A 14114-nucleotide genomic window follows, 5' to 3' on the forward strand; every position below is an offset into this window, starting at 1 on the left:
ATCTCTTCAATTTCACCATCTTTAGTAACCTCTATAATTTCATCATCTACAGAGGTTGAATCATCATCTCTAAAAAATTATATACGACAAAAATTATAAGGGTTAAATATGTTTTTAGTCCCTAAACTATTGCCCGTTTCTGGTTTTCGTCCCTCTTTCAAAGTAAGGTACAATTTGGTTCTCATTCTTTTCGAAACGTTCGTTTTAGTCCTCGAAATTTTGGTTGTAGTCCTCATTTTGTTGCTAAATGAGGACTAAATTTTTAAACGGTGTTAGTTTTCGAGGACTAAAACGAACGTTTTCGAAAAGAATGAGGACCAAATTGTACCTTACTTTGAAAGAGGGACGAAAATCAGAAACGACCAACAGTTTAGGGACTAAAAACATATTTAACCCAAAATTATAAAATGAAAACTCATTATAAAATCATTTTTTGTAAGAAATTGTTTAACAAAGAGAAAGAGTTGAGAGGAATGATAGAGTGTGAGTAAGGGTTTGAGGTTTTTTTTTTAGTTTTGAGAATGAAAATTATTAAAATACTCTTAACCTTAAAACTTAGAATCCATGGTATATAAGGGTATTTTTGTCCACTAAAACCCGGTACACATTGCTAAAATGTAGAAAAACAGGCGTACGCGCGTTAGCAAACCCCTATATATATATATAATATAATTATTTAAAAATAAATTTAACAAAATAAATTTAAGAATACTGTAATAAATAATTAAATTAAATATTTAATTTTTTTCACTGCGTATCAATCACATAATCTATTATCCTTCCACTCATTTTACTTATTTTCTTATATTCATTAATTTCACTCTTTTAATTCTCTTTTTCTTCCCTTTCCAGTCCTGCCTGTAAATAGCTATTGTACATGTCAATGCTCTTACAGAAGACTAATAATAATTATGTATTTAAAGAAAATAGAAGTAAAGATTTTTTATTTATTTCATTTTACATCCAGCAATTAATGATGATGGATGAATTTACAAAGTGAGGCCGGACGAAGCGAGGTACAATGTTAGCACAGAAGAAAGTGGAAAAGCTAGTCGAGTTGGAGAATCCGAGTCACGTGTAGGTGATCCACGTGGCACCGCGTTTTCTGTCCCTTTTTACTTGGGCGTTTACCAGCTCTTATCGTACGCTACCTTTCTTTCTGCCCCTTTCACATAACTACTCATTTTATTTTGTGCACCTCTGGAAAAGGTGAACACTCTAAGCGTTGCGTTTCCCCGGTCCGACGAGGGTTTAGATGGATTTGGCGAGCCATGAATCACCTACCTCGACTATTCGGCAATAGAAAGAAGCCTCCAAACATGGACCCCAAGAAGAGCAAGACGCGAGGCAAGAAGCAGCAGCCCAAGCTCGAGCGCCGCAACGCCGCCAAGCACTTCGAATACGACGCCGGATCGTCGTCTTCTTTGCGAGGTGACTCCGCATCCGTCTCCACGTCGTCTTCCTCGTCGTCTTCGTTATTTACGCGTTCAATGGACTTCTACGGCCACCGGAGCTTCCGAATCGATGGCGTGGAGGGCGAGTTCGACCGGATTTGTCAAAGCCTCGGCCTCTCCGGTCCGGAGGACTTCTCCATTCCGACCGCCGCCTGGGAGGCCATGAAGCTCCGCTCCTCCTCCGACATCCCGTTGCTCCGGAACCACGACGGGAAGGCGTTGGACGAGGAGGCGAAGGAGAAGGAGGAAATTGAAGCGGTTGAGAGCGAGTATGAGGCTAGGGTTTTGGATGAGTGTGTTGTTCCTGCTGAGAGCAGTGGTTGCTGCACCGCTGGCGGCGGAGGAATTAAGGGTTTTCGGCCTCCGATGCTGAAGCCGCCGCCAGGGATTAGGGTTTCGGTGGTGGACGAGACGTGTTCGACATGGGATTTGTTGCGGGATTTTGCGCCGAAAGGGGAGGGAGGGAAGGAGACTTACGTGGAGTTGAGTGCTTCTGATGAAGATGAGGACGGAGAAGTAAAGGAAGAGGAGGATGAGGAAGAAGGGGAAGTTGGTGGAGTGAGGGTGGAGAGAGAAGAGGAGGAAAACGCGGCGAGGATTGCGGATATTGTGGATGAGTTTTCTGGGTTTTCTACTTCGAACGAAGATGATTCTTCTAGCACTACCACGGGTCCTAATTCTAGTAATATATCTCCTAATGGGAGAATCAAGCGTGTGATTACCGCAGGTAACTGGCAGAAGGGTGAGCTTTTGGGGCGTGGTTCGTTTGGCTATGTCTATGAAGGGATTTCTGAGTAAGTGCTTTCGAGCCCATCACTTCGCTTATACTCGCTCAAAGTTATTGTTAGAAACGAAAGATAAGCCTTATTGTTTATTTCATTGTTTACTGTGGTGTTGGAGTTAGAGAATAGGGATCCAGATGGTGTGGTGGTAGTAAGTAACATTACAATGTTGTGTTAAGAGAAAGAGAAACAATTATAGTAGGGCCAGTGAGAACAGTTTCAGGGATTCGGTTCATCTATTTTATTCCTCTCTTTCTACTCAAATCTTTGTAGGATACTATGTTATGGAATGTTAGTGTTAGAATTAGGAGATTGGCAGGTTAGTTGTAGAAGGTTTGGATATGAGAATATGTTGGAAAAGCATATGACAGTATGTGAATGTCAATTTTGTTGGAGAGTGCTTACCAGTACGCTATAGCTGATAGTCAGGATAACTCTTTCTACTTAATATCAGCCCAAACATCACGGTCCTATTGTGACTTGGCTCACCTAATTTCACCTTGAACAATTGATGCCACTCCTAACAAATTTTTATTTGTGTAATTGAGGAGGATCAGTTATTGCTTCCAGTTTTTGTTGTCAACATAAATAGTAACTATTTGTTATGATGGGCAGATTAGGAAATGGGATGAACCTTGAATTCTTTTGGCCAATATTTATCATTGTTTTCAGTTTGTGGACTGAAGCATAGCCGTGGTTGTTGGGAAAATGTCTTGCTCCTTAAATAATATGATCAATCATTTCCTTTCTTTTCAAAACAGTAATTTTTTGACAGTGAAGAAGTGATCGGATCTATTGAGATGAAAGGAAAGATGATTTCTTGTGCTTTCCTTAGTTATTTCTACACATAAATATTCAGGAATTATGACCAAGCTATCTAAGGAAACTAAATAAATTAAGGAAATAAGGAAACATGCAAATAGAATCAGGATGATATCTGAACATATATAACAGAACTTTTAAACTGTCTTGTACTTTTGGTTAACGATCTATTGAAAAAGACAATTATTAGTGCATCCTTTTTTTGCATGTGTTGGCTCGTACCATTACTCCTTGGGCTGTTGATTTTTAAGCAATGGAAAACATAGTTAGTATTGATTTAACTTTTTTCTTTGCCAAATATTCTAGATTATATTATTTTATGTTTGTTGCTTATGGTTTAAATTTTCCTCTAATATGGAGCCCCAGTTGGGGCTTTCCAAAACTTTCATAACTCTTTGATGCTAAAATATATTTGTTCTGTTGCTCTTCCGGATTGGGAAATACCCATAAGCATTATATGAGTATTTGTTTTTTGTCATAGAATGGTCAAAGTAAGTTTATTAGACCACTTAGTTAAGTTATCATCTACTATCTTCTGTATATCTTGTGTTCAAAGTGCTTCATTATATGGGTTGGTTTCCCTGCAAAGCCCCTATTGCAAAACTCTAAATTAATTGAAGTTCACAGGGTTTGATATTTGATCCCATTATGGTGTCTTTTACAAGTTACTTAAGTGCTAACTGCCCGTTCATTCCTTTTGTTATTTTGTTTATATGTTCTGATTTCCACTGCAGAGATGGATTCTTTTTTGCTGTAAAACAAGTTTCACTACTTGATCAGGGGAATCAGGGAAGGCAAAGTGTATATCAACTGGAACAGGTGAGATGGGATTTCTCTCTTCTCTCTATTGCTTTGGTTTGTGAAAAATGTTTCTTATTTTTGTTTAGTGCTTTTACTTTTAATTACAAAGTAACACCTTGTTTTCATTTTTGTTTATTCTTTCCAAAAGTTGGGATATGAAAGTGGAAGCAACATTTAATTGTTATCTGTTTACATTGTTTCCTGTACAAATTTTGATAATAGGAAAGAAAATGAAAACATAACATTTTGTTGAATCAAATAAATGACCTCAATCATTTTCCATTAATGAAAATCCTTTGCTGAAATGAAAAAGGTTCTCTTACCCAAATATAGTGCTATCTTTTGCAATGCCGTACAATATATTTTTGAGAGTTGATTAACTTTATCAGTTTATTAACCTCATGTCAATATTTTTCTTCTAGATTTCTTTCTCAATTTACTTATCTGTTCCTCTCAGGAAATTGCACTTTTGAGTCAATTTGAACACGAGAATATAGTTCAATACTTTGGCACTGAAATGGTACTTTTCTTAACCTTTCCTTTGTGTTTAGTTTGATACTTTCTTGTCAAGAATCATTGATGAATCTATGCTGATAGTTTCCATCAATTGTATTAAATGTTTAACAGATCAGATACACTGTACTGGTTGTTTTCAGTTTAATGGAGAAATTGTAGCTTGAGTCAGGAATAGAATATATACATGACAGTTTCTACCCCCTGAATGAAAAATGAGAGTATTTGCACGAAATTTTAAATTTAAATGATGTCACTGTAGGCAATAAAATTTCTGATAATATAATATATAATATAATTCAATGGAGATCACTTTTCTTGCATTTGGTTCAACTACCAGGGTGTTGTGGGCCTTTGTGCAATACAAAGTGACAATAACTGAGAACTTGCATTAGGTTATTTGTTGCATGCCAAAACTTTGGATACTGTGGGATTCCATCAATTATTTTCGTTAGTTATGCTACAATACTTTGACTGTATTCAGATTTTGTCAGCTATGAACACTTTTAGCTCTTATATATCTATGTCTGTTTTGAAGGCGTGTAATTTCATGCTGTAATGTAACTGATGTGTTAGAATATAATTAGCTGTTACAGATTTCTAGGAAACTAGGATGATTGATTGATTGATTCCTGATTATTGGTGAAAATTAATTATATTTGATTCTATATGATGCCTAGTGAAATCTGTATTTTGTAATTTTAACTATGTTGTTTATTGCAGGATGCGTCAAATCTGTATATCTTTATTGAGCTTGTAACTAAAGGATCCCTTAGAAATCTCTACCAGACATATACTCTTCGAGATTCTCAAGTATCTGCTTATACAAGGCAGATTTTGCATGGTTTAAAGTATCTCCATGATCGAAACATCGTTCACAGGTCACCTATTTATTCATTTAGTTTTCTTTCCTCTTTGATATAGACAACTTATGGTTTTCTGATAGTCTCAGACAAGAATGAAGTTTATGGCTCTTGTTTACCTTGCATAGGAGAAACTTCCATTTGCTGTCTTATAATTTCTATATAAATATTAAAGGGACTTTTGTTGTATTTGTGTTTCTTTTCTTGTTTTTTAGACTCTCGTTTTGGCCATAGATCTCTTGTTATTACATGTTTTTCTTGTGATAAGGTCGTGCAGAAATTTCAATCGAGACGATCATTTCCCTGTTAGTACTTTAATGGATCCATATATTGGGTAATTGAATAGACTAGAGAGGAGTGGAAGAAAAGTATACAATTAAGAAAATTATTTCTCACCCAACTATTGTCATGGCTATTCTTTTCTTGTCTCAAATTAACACCATTTAGTGCCATTATGTATCCTGATATTTCTGTTGTGGAGTAGCTTTTAAGGATGGATGTTTATATATTATATCAGAATTGCTGGATGTAATTTTTCTCAAGATGTAAAATCGATATTGCACAAGGTTAAGATCGAGAGGTTGAATGATTCACTAAGCAAAGTGTACATGTCACATGTGGGTTTGGTATTGGAAATTTAACTATCAGTGTTTTCTTTTCTGGGGTTGTGCAGTATGCTCATATTTTTTGTAACTGTTTTCTGTATTTCTGTTTCATTAATGTAATGTCATGAAAAATCTTTGTATATATTACCTAATTATTTCCATTGATTATAGGGATATTAAATGTGCAAATATATTGGTGGATGCGAATGGATCTGTTAAGCTTTCAGATTTTGGATTGGCGAAGGTGGCTCTCAGTTCATGACTTTGTTTTGTTCCTGTCGAGCTTCCATTTCTGAACAATCTTCTGTTGTTTGTCTTTCCATTTTCTAATATTGTGTTATTCTTATTGTTTTTCAGGCAATCAAATTGAATGATGTTAAATCATGCAAGGGAACAGCATTCTGGATGGCCCCAGAGGTTTGCCTTCAATATTCTCTTCTAATTAAAGTTATTGAAAAATGGGTATGGGCCGTCATTTGTATGAATGGAGTGTAGACATGGTTGTTAGTAAGTAACAGTTAAAATGTAAGTTTGTTGCTGGATCCATGGTTCTAGATTGAGTTTATACTTTTTTTCAGCCATGGACCTGACACCTATTAAATGAAAGTGATGTCACGCATCTACCAAAAGCAGTATGGATTTAAAATCTTACTGGTCTAAATGCTTGCTTGCTCATTTTGTGAAGTTATTAACTGTCCTACTCAGGATAGAAGGTTATTATTTGTTCATCTGGAAATCCTACCATACAAAATTAACTATGAAATATTGTTTTATGCTCTACGTTTTAATAGAGTTATTTGAAAAGGTGAAACGATGAAACTATTGAGTGTTGCATGAATATCAAATTGTAATATAATAATGGGACCCAACCTGATGATCAGAGAAATGAATCAAAAGTTTGGAGGTATGCAGTGTGGGGAAATAAATAAATGAATCAGGAAGTGAGCACATGACTTTTTGTTTTAGGTTTTCCTTTCTCTGCATGATTGTTATTACGGAAAAGGGTTGTGGTTATGGAGGGGAGGTGTGAAAGGAGAGGACAACTCGTGGTATTCTTGTTGTTTTTTCTTTTAGGATAGGTTTTGGGCGGAGGGTTTCTTCTCTCTAGAACACTTGCTCTATAAGGGGAAGCTATATAGTCTTTCTACAGTTCTCTCATATATCTCTTTGTTCAATAATAGGAGGTACACATTCTATCCATGGTTTATTGGCCTGACTGGCCAATTTCCATAACTACAGCCTCAAGGACAGGGCTTCATTTATAGCAGATAACAAGGATAAGTCCCAAATTGTGAATCTGGGGAGTGGGCCTAAGATTTAAAAAGTGTGCTCTAGAACAAATATGATGGTAAATTAAGTAGGAAGGGACTGTATGACTTATTTTGTTAAGTTATTTTTTTTTTCTTTTTCTGCTTGATTAGAAAAGAGTTGGTGTTGTTAAGAAGCATGGCGAGAGAGTACCTCTTGGCATTCTCATTGTTTTTATCTTTTGGCTTAGGTTTGGACAGAGTTCGTTTTCTTTAGCATTTTGTCTGTGAATGGAGATTATAGTCTTTTTACTTGTAGTAATTCTCTCTTATTTCTCTATTTTTCATGAATACAAGTTACATGTTTCTGATCCTTGGTTTCTATTATCATACAATGTTCTTGACGTAGTGGCAAAGCAGAAATTGATGGGTGGAGATTGTAGTCTTGTTACTTATAGGCCAGCCTATAAATTATTAGCACTGAAACTGAACACCTTTTCTCTTTTCCATTTACATCATAAATCTTGATCAATATAATAAATTGGTGCATATAAGTTGTGTGTGAAACTTGGATATAATTTACTTGAGTGAATTGTTCAAATATATATGGAGAAATCCCTTAAGTTTTAGGATTGAAATCAGTGTCAGCATAAACTATTTAAAGAACTATGCACACATGAAAGAATAAAATGAAAACAAGACTAATTAACAAGTAATTAAAATTAACTCAATCAATTGTAGGTAGTTAAGCCTGTTTTCAAGGATTCATTACTGCTTCATGAATGAAAAGAATTTGAAACAAGAAACTTTGCCCTTGAGTTTGGATGGGGTATTCTAAGAGAATACTTCATTGTTTTTAGTCAATTTAAAATGTTATTTGGATAGTAAATTTAAAAAGAAATTGAAATTCTAAAAATTTTAAAAAATATTTTGATTACTTGAAATTGTAGAATTTAAAATTCTACAAAAAGAAAGTTTGAAATTCTTCATGTTCTCTCTTCTTTTTAACTTTATGTCTCTTCTCTTTCCTCATTCTCTTCTCTATCCTTTGTTTCTCTCCTCTCTCGTTGTTCTTTCTTACTCTCCTGTTTCCTATCTCAATCTTCTCTCTTCTTTCTAATTTTGAATAATTAAATATTATGATATGATAATATTTTGTTGAATTATTAAACATTAATTACTTTTTTCATAAAGTTTAATATTAAAATCAGTTTCTAAAGATATATTAATTTTTTTTGCATATAATATATATTAAATTGTTCTATCCAAATTAAGAGTTTGAAGTTTAAGAAACTTGAATTGATTTATCTAAAAATATTTAAACGATGAAAGAAATTTAAATCAAAGCCATCCAAATTTCATCAGCTTCCTTAGTGCCCAATACATGGATAGAAAAGAAACTTTTCAATAGCAAAAAGTCCATCTTTTCGGATATATAATCTGATTTCTTATTTGCATAGTTAGAGGTTATTAAGCTGTATTGTTCTAACATGCAGGTTGTGAAAGGTAAACAAAAAGGTTACGGGCTTCCAGCTGATATATGGAGTCTTGGATGTACTGTGTTAGAGATGTTAACTGGCCAATTTCCATACTCTCACTTAGAATGTGTATGTATTACTACTTCCGTCATCACCATTTCCTGTATATTGATTTTAATTGAGCTTGTTTGGTAGAGAAGAAATGATGGGAGATTAAAATAAATAGTAATGTGTGCTTTTAAAAAGTCATTTTGCTAAGCAACCATGTAAATTTAAAATATTTAATTTTGACCATTCGAGTACGATTGTAGATCTTAAATGTGTTTCTAAGTCTTAAATAAAAAATTACTTTCTTATTAATACATTCCCTATGTATGTGTGTGAGTGTCGTTGCATTTCTGCTGGTTTTGACTTGAGTTTTTGATGAATCTCTCTGGACAACAGATGCAGGCATTGTTTAGAATTGGAAGAGGCGAGCCCCCTATTGTGCCCGATTCCCTTTCAAGAGATGCACAAGATTTTATCCTGCAGTGTCTCAAAGTTAATCCAGATGAACGTCCCAGTGCTGCTAAACTCCTAAACCATACCTTTGTCCAAAGGCCGCTACTTTCCCAGACCTCTGGTTCTGCATCTCCTTATATTCGAAGGGGTTAAAATTGTCACCTCCAACTATGAAACATAATGAAGGTACATATTGTTACATAACATAAACATCTCATTTTTCTTCCATATTTATCTTATTTTGCCATGATTTGTATATATTGAAAATCATGGTCATGGCTGTCTATCCTTTCACTAAGGCTCTGTTTAGAAGAGAAGAGAGAATGGAGTGAATGAAAATAGTGATACGTGGAGATAGGTAGAAATAAAGTGAATCTAAAGGTGTTTGGTTGAAAGAAATAGAGAACAAATTATGAGAGATAGGGAGAAGAGTCGAAATTGGTAAAAGCAAAGTGAATAAGAACTGGTGGGACCCACTCACTTTTATTTTCTCTCTTCCCTCTATTTCTTTTCTACCCAAGAATCTCGATTAAATTCATTCTTTGTATTTTCACTCTTACTCTTGCACCTCCTCCAACCAGACCGTAAGTTTCAATACTAACATAACTGATGACAAATTTGGAATGGAAACGATTTAAAATGTTACTTTCAATCGGATTGGATGCATATATAATTCAAACAAGCCTTCGGTTAAGTTAGGTAGGGTTTAAATGTGTCATTCTGCTAGGATGGACCAATAGAGGTCCAAAAGAAAGAAAATTAAGCAATTTAAAGATTTCAGAATGGTCTTAGAATATTAAAAATAATCTTTTTAATATTTAGTTTATATTTTTATTCCTTTAAGTAAGACGATGACACTTGTTGGGTGATCATTTAGTTGTTGGTATATTTTAGGTTATATAAGTCAGTCCCCGTGGTTCTCCACTCAATCCCAATCTTCTAGTCGCCAAGCACTTCGTCAGTTGCCATGGCAGTCACAACTGACTTTCCCTTTGTACCCATATGGGTTTGGATTCTGAACAACGAGTTTCGAACCCATATACTTTAATCCTCTCTTCCGCTCTCAATGTTTATCCATTAGTTTCTGCTTCAACCACTTACCACAATACCCATTTTGCAGTACCTTCTACAACCCTTACCCTGGCGTGGATAAATCTCACAGAAAAAGAGAGTTTGATGGAAAAGCTCTCATAGAAACAAAGTTGATGGTACCAAAGATTTCAGTAAAACCCGAACAAGTCATGGAGACACCCATGGAAGCAGTGAACACAGGGAGATTTTATCAGAGATCCACCTCCAATATCTAATAATGAGTAATATTTGGCAAAGTATTTCCCTATCAATTCATATCTCTTACCTCTCAAGCTGTGGAACATATGTATGATACAAACTTGTTACAAATATCATCCACACAACACCCTTATGGAGACTAGTAAAGATGTCAGCTGGCAGTTGGTTGCCAAAGTTCACAGTAAATAATGACAGCGTAGATATTTTCGGGACATAAACTTTCTCTGTCAAAGTTATATTATATGCTTCGTCCTTTCAAATCATATTTTTAATATTTCCCTTCAAGTTGGAACATAATGGGTCAAGCTCGTTAAGAATGGTCAAAGGATATGATGACTGTCAAAGAGCAAATATGGGTAGTTGACTTGACAACTGTTGGAAGGCAAAAATGATAAGAGGATGCGGTAGTTGTTGGATGGAAAAAATGATTAGTGGTTGCGGTCGCTGTTGAACAGCAAAAATGATTAGAGGATGCGGTGGCTGTTAGAAAGCAACCCAGAGAACATGGTGGCTTTCAGAAAGCAAAAGTGTTCAGAGGACACAGTAATTATCAGAAAGAAAAAATGTTCAGAGGAACAACGGTTGTTGGAAAGTAAAAAATGGTCATCGTACAAGGCAATGTAGAAATGGCAATTGCTGTCTGGAAAAAAACTGGTCAAAAACCAGAAAGAAACATGTCAGGAAAATGTTGGCAGTGAATGGTCATGTCGACTGGAGAAACCTTGATGATAAAGAAACTTGCTGGAAAATATCGGTAACGTTCATTGGTGGTAAACTATACTTGCTGGAATAAGTCGATGGTAAATAGAAACTGTTGGAAAAAAGCTGGTGGTAAACAGTACTTGCTAGAAAAATGTCGGGCAGTAAGAATTACTTGTCGGAAGATGTCTGTGGTAAATAGTATCCACCGGAATAATGTCAATGGTAAACAGTTACGTCCAGAAGGAGCAAATCCAAAAGTTGTTTGCAGTGAATAGCAATGCCAACAGTTAACTGTGATACAATGTATCTTGTGGGAACAGTGACAACCAGGAAAAAACATAAAGCAAAAAACATAAACGGTTTTTAAAATATTTACTCCTGCGCGTAGGGGGCACTCAGGGAAAGTACGGATTTGAGTTCCCTTCTCGTTAAGCTCTTAATACCATTTTTAAAGCTCTAGTGACAAAACAGGTCATGGAGAATGGTACTGTTTGGATACCATTTTGATAGAAACCGTGAAGGAATATGATGAATTTTGTGTTGGGTACACATGGATATTCTTATTTATAATGAAGAAATACAATAATAAGATATTTCCTTACCAAATCATTTCATATTGCTATTTAATGTAATCAACTTATGTCTCTAGCATAATGAACTCACCCTTCAATCTCCTTCCTTAGCCAAAGGCTTAATATGTGTGCTTAACCAAAATTGTCCCAGGACACATAACACTACATTTTCCCAATCACAATTGTTGGACACAAATCTTCACACGACCACCTATTCCCACGGGCAACTTAATGCAATTTTCAAGGACCTTGAGGACAAGGCCCAATGGGAATGGTTGGATGATGATAGGATGGGCGAAAAGAGGCCCAAAAGAAAGAAAATTAAGGGGCTTAAGATTTTATATTATGCTCTTATGATATTAAAAATAATATGGGTGTTGCTCCCTCCACCACCCCAAGTGCTCCTGCACCTTCCCACTATTTTCTTTTATTCCAAAAATACTCTACACATTCCCACTATTTTCTTTTATTCCAAAAATACTCTACACATTCCCATTATTTTCTTTTATTCCAAAAATACCCTACACCTTCCCATTATATTCAACAATCTTTCTCTTTCTCTTTCCACATTAATGGAGCATTCACATGGCTCGAATTTAAACTTGTATATTGCAAAATTTTATTTATACTTTCTCTTAAATAGTTTGATTCTATCTTATTTTCACTGTTCAATATATTTTTTTTCCTTCAAATTACTTAATAAATGGTTCTAAATTTCTAGAAAAATGTTTATATATATGTGTTTTTTTTTACATTTAATATCTATAATTTTTAACATTATATTATGTTTTAACTTACCGACATGTTTGACTCAAATAACTTGAATAAAGTATTTGATTTATTAGTAAATAATATAAAAATATTATTAAATACTTAAAATATTAAAGAAAAGTTATTTGTTAAAGATTTGAAATTTATTTAGTTCTTTTGTCATTATAAAGTTAATATATAATAATAATATATTATTTACTATTAATATTGTTATGTTTATTATTTTGTATTTGCATCTAACTTTTAAGTTTATAAAATGGAAGTGGTAGAAGCACTAATATTGAAGTTTCTTCTGAATTTTATATTTTGCAATATATCACAAGTTTAAATCTAAGCCACTTCATTAATGCAGAGAGAGAAAGAGAAAGATTGTTGAGGATAGTGGGGAGGTGTAGGGTATTTTTGGAATAAAAGAAAACAGTTGGGAGGTGTAGAGTATTTTTGGAATAAAAAAAAATAGTGGAGAGGTGTAAAAACAGTTGGGATGGTGGAGGGAGCAACACCCAAATAATATTTATAACATTATTAGTTTATATTTTTATTCCCTAAAGGAAGATGATGACACTTCTGGTCATCATTTAGTTGTCAGTATATTTTAGGTTATATAACTGGATTATTCCTTTCCTATTATCATCTGGGAAATGTCATTGTTTATTTTTATCTTTATAACTTTATTGGTAGATTCTCATGCAAATATTTGATTTGTGAAATAAGAGGAAAGGGAAGAGGAGCAAAACCTTTCTTACCGGTTTCATGTAAATTTTCATTTTAGCATGGTTTGATTTTTCTTCTCTGACTTATTTGATTTTTTTTTCCTTTTAAGACAGATCTGTCGCTCATTGGATATAAGATATCTCCAAATGTTCAGTCTTCAAGTTGCTAGAGTTGGTCCGGGGTGCATTGTTGTAGCAATAGTTCGTTGTATTATGCCTTCAGAATTCACAGTTTGCTGCTTGTATGTTTACTCAATTTTTAAAGCACTGCATTGGATCTAGCAATTGATATGGCACTCCAGAGAGATAATTTAACCTACGGCTTGAAGAATACCATATTTAAGAATTATGGTCCACGTGTTATTAATTACTGTGATTATTTGTCTGTTGTATAAGCCTAAAATATCAACGTCAAGCTGTAAAAGGTTGTCTGAGTCTAACCCTTTTGTTTAGTTAGCTAATGAAACAATTCGTAGGCTAAACCACCGGGAGCACTACTTGTAAGGATTGGATACCATGCTGTTTTGTATATATCACCTTTATTGGTAAGCAATTAGTTGTATACATCCTTATTTTGTTCCCAAAATTATCTCATTTTCATCTGTTTCTTTTATCCTTTTATGTTTAACATTGTTTTGCATTTAATTTTTATACAAGAGATATTTATTAAAACGGGTTGTATTTTTTTTTCTATTATTGGTGGCATAAATTGGGTAGTGGATGGACATGTTTATTATTCTCTAGAACAATTTATCTTTAATCGAACCCATTCTATATTGAATATCTACTTTTTCTCGTAATATATTGTTTGTTTTAAAGCTTTTTATGTTTAAACTAGTATGAGATCGTGCATAAGCACGGACAAATTTTTTTATTTGTTAAATCTTATTTGGAAGATTATTTTTAATTTATTATTGTAATATTTTAATAGCCGGTGTATTTTCATAATAAAGGATTTTAATAAAAAATGGAAATTATTATTTAAATATATATGTTGTCT

The 14114-nt window shown here is 34.2% G+C and overlaps 1 protein-coding gene across 2 annotated transcripts; it reads left to right on the plus strand.

The window, feature by feature from the left end:
* Window positions 1–1137: 1137 nt before the first annotated feature.
* Window positions 1138–13727, plus strand: MEKK1 (MAPK/ERK kinase kinase 1). Of its 2 annotated transcripts, none has more exons than XM_047303480.2 (9): window positions 1138–2248; window positions 3793–3877; window positions 4317–4379; window positions 5096–5253; window positions 6012–6084; window positions 6198–6257; window positions 8584–8694; window positions 9010–9252; window positions 13225–13727. In XM_047303480.2, exons 1-8 carry the CDS (start codon window positions 1272–1274, stop codon window positions 9217–9219), a joined length of 1737 nt encoding a protein of 578 aa, XP_047159436.1. In that variant the 5' UTR covers window positions 1138–1271; the 3' UTR covers window positions 9220–9252; window positions 13225–13727. The 2 variants fall into 2 exon arrangements, with proteins under 2 accessions (XP_047159436.1, XP_047159437.1); XM_047303481.2 differs by having other exon boundaries at window positions 13229–13727.
* Window positions 13728–14114: the final 387 nt, after the last annotated feature.

The sequence above is a fragment of the Vigna umbellata genome, chromosome 1 (assembly GCF_029865625.1).
Source record: "Vigna umbellata cultivar VRB3 chromosome 1, Vumbellata_1.0, whole genome shotgun sequence".
Taxonomy (NCBI): Eukaryota; Viridiplantae; Streptophyta; class Magnoliopsida; order Fabales; family Fabaceae; genus Vigna; species Vigna umbellata.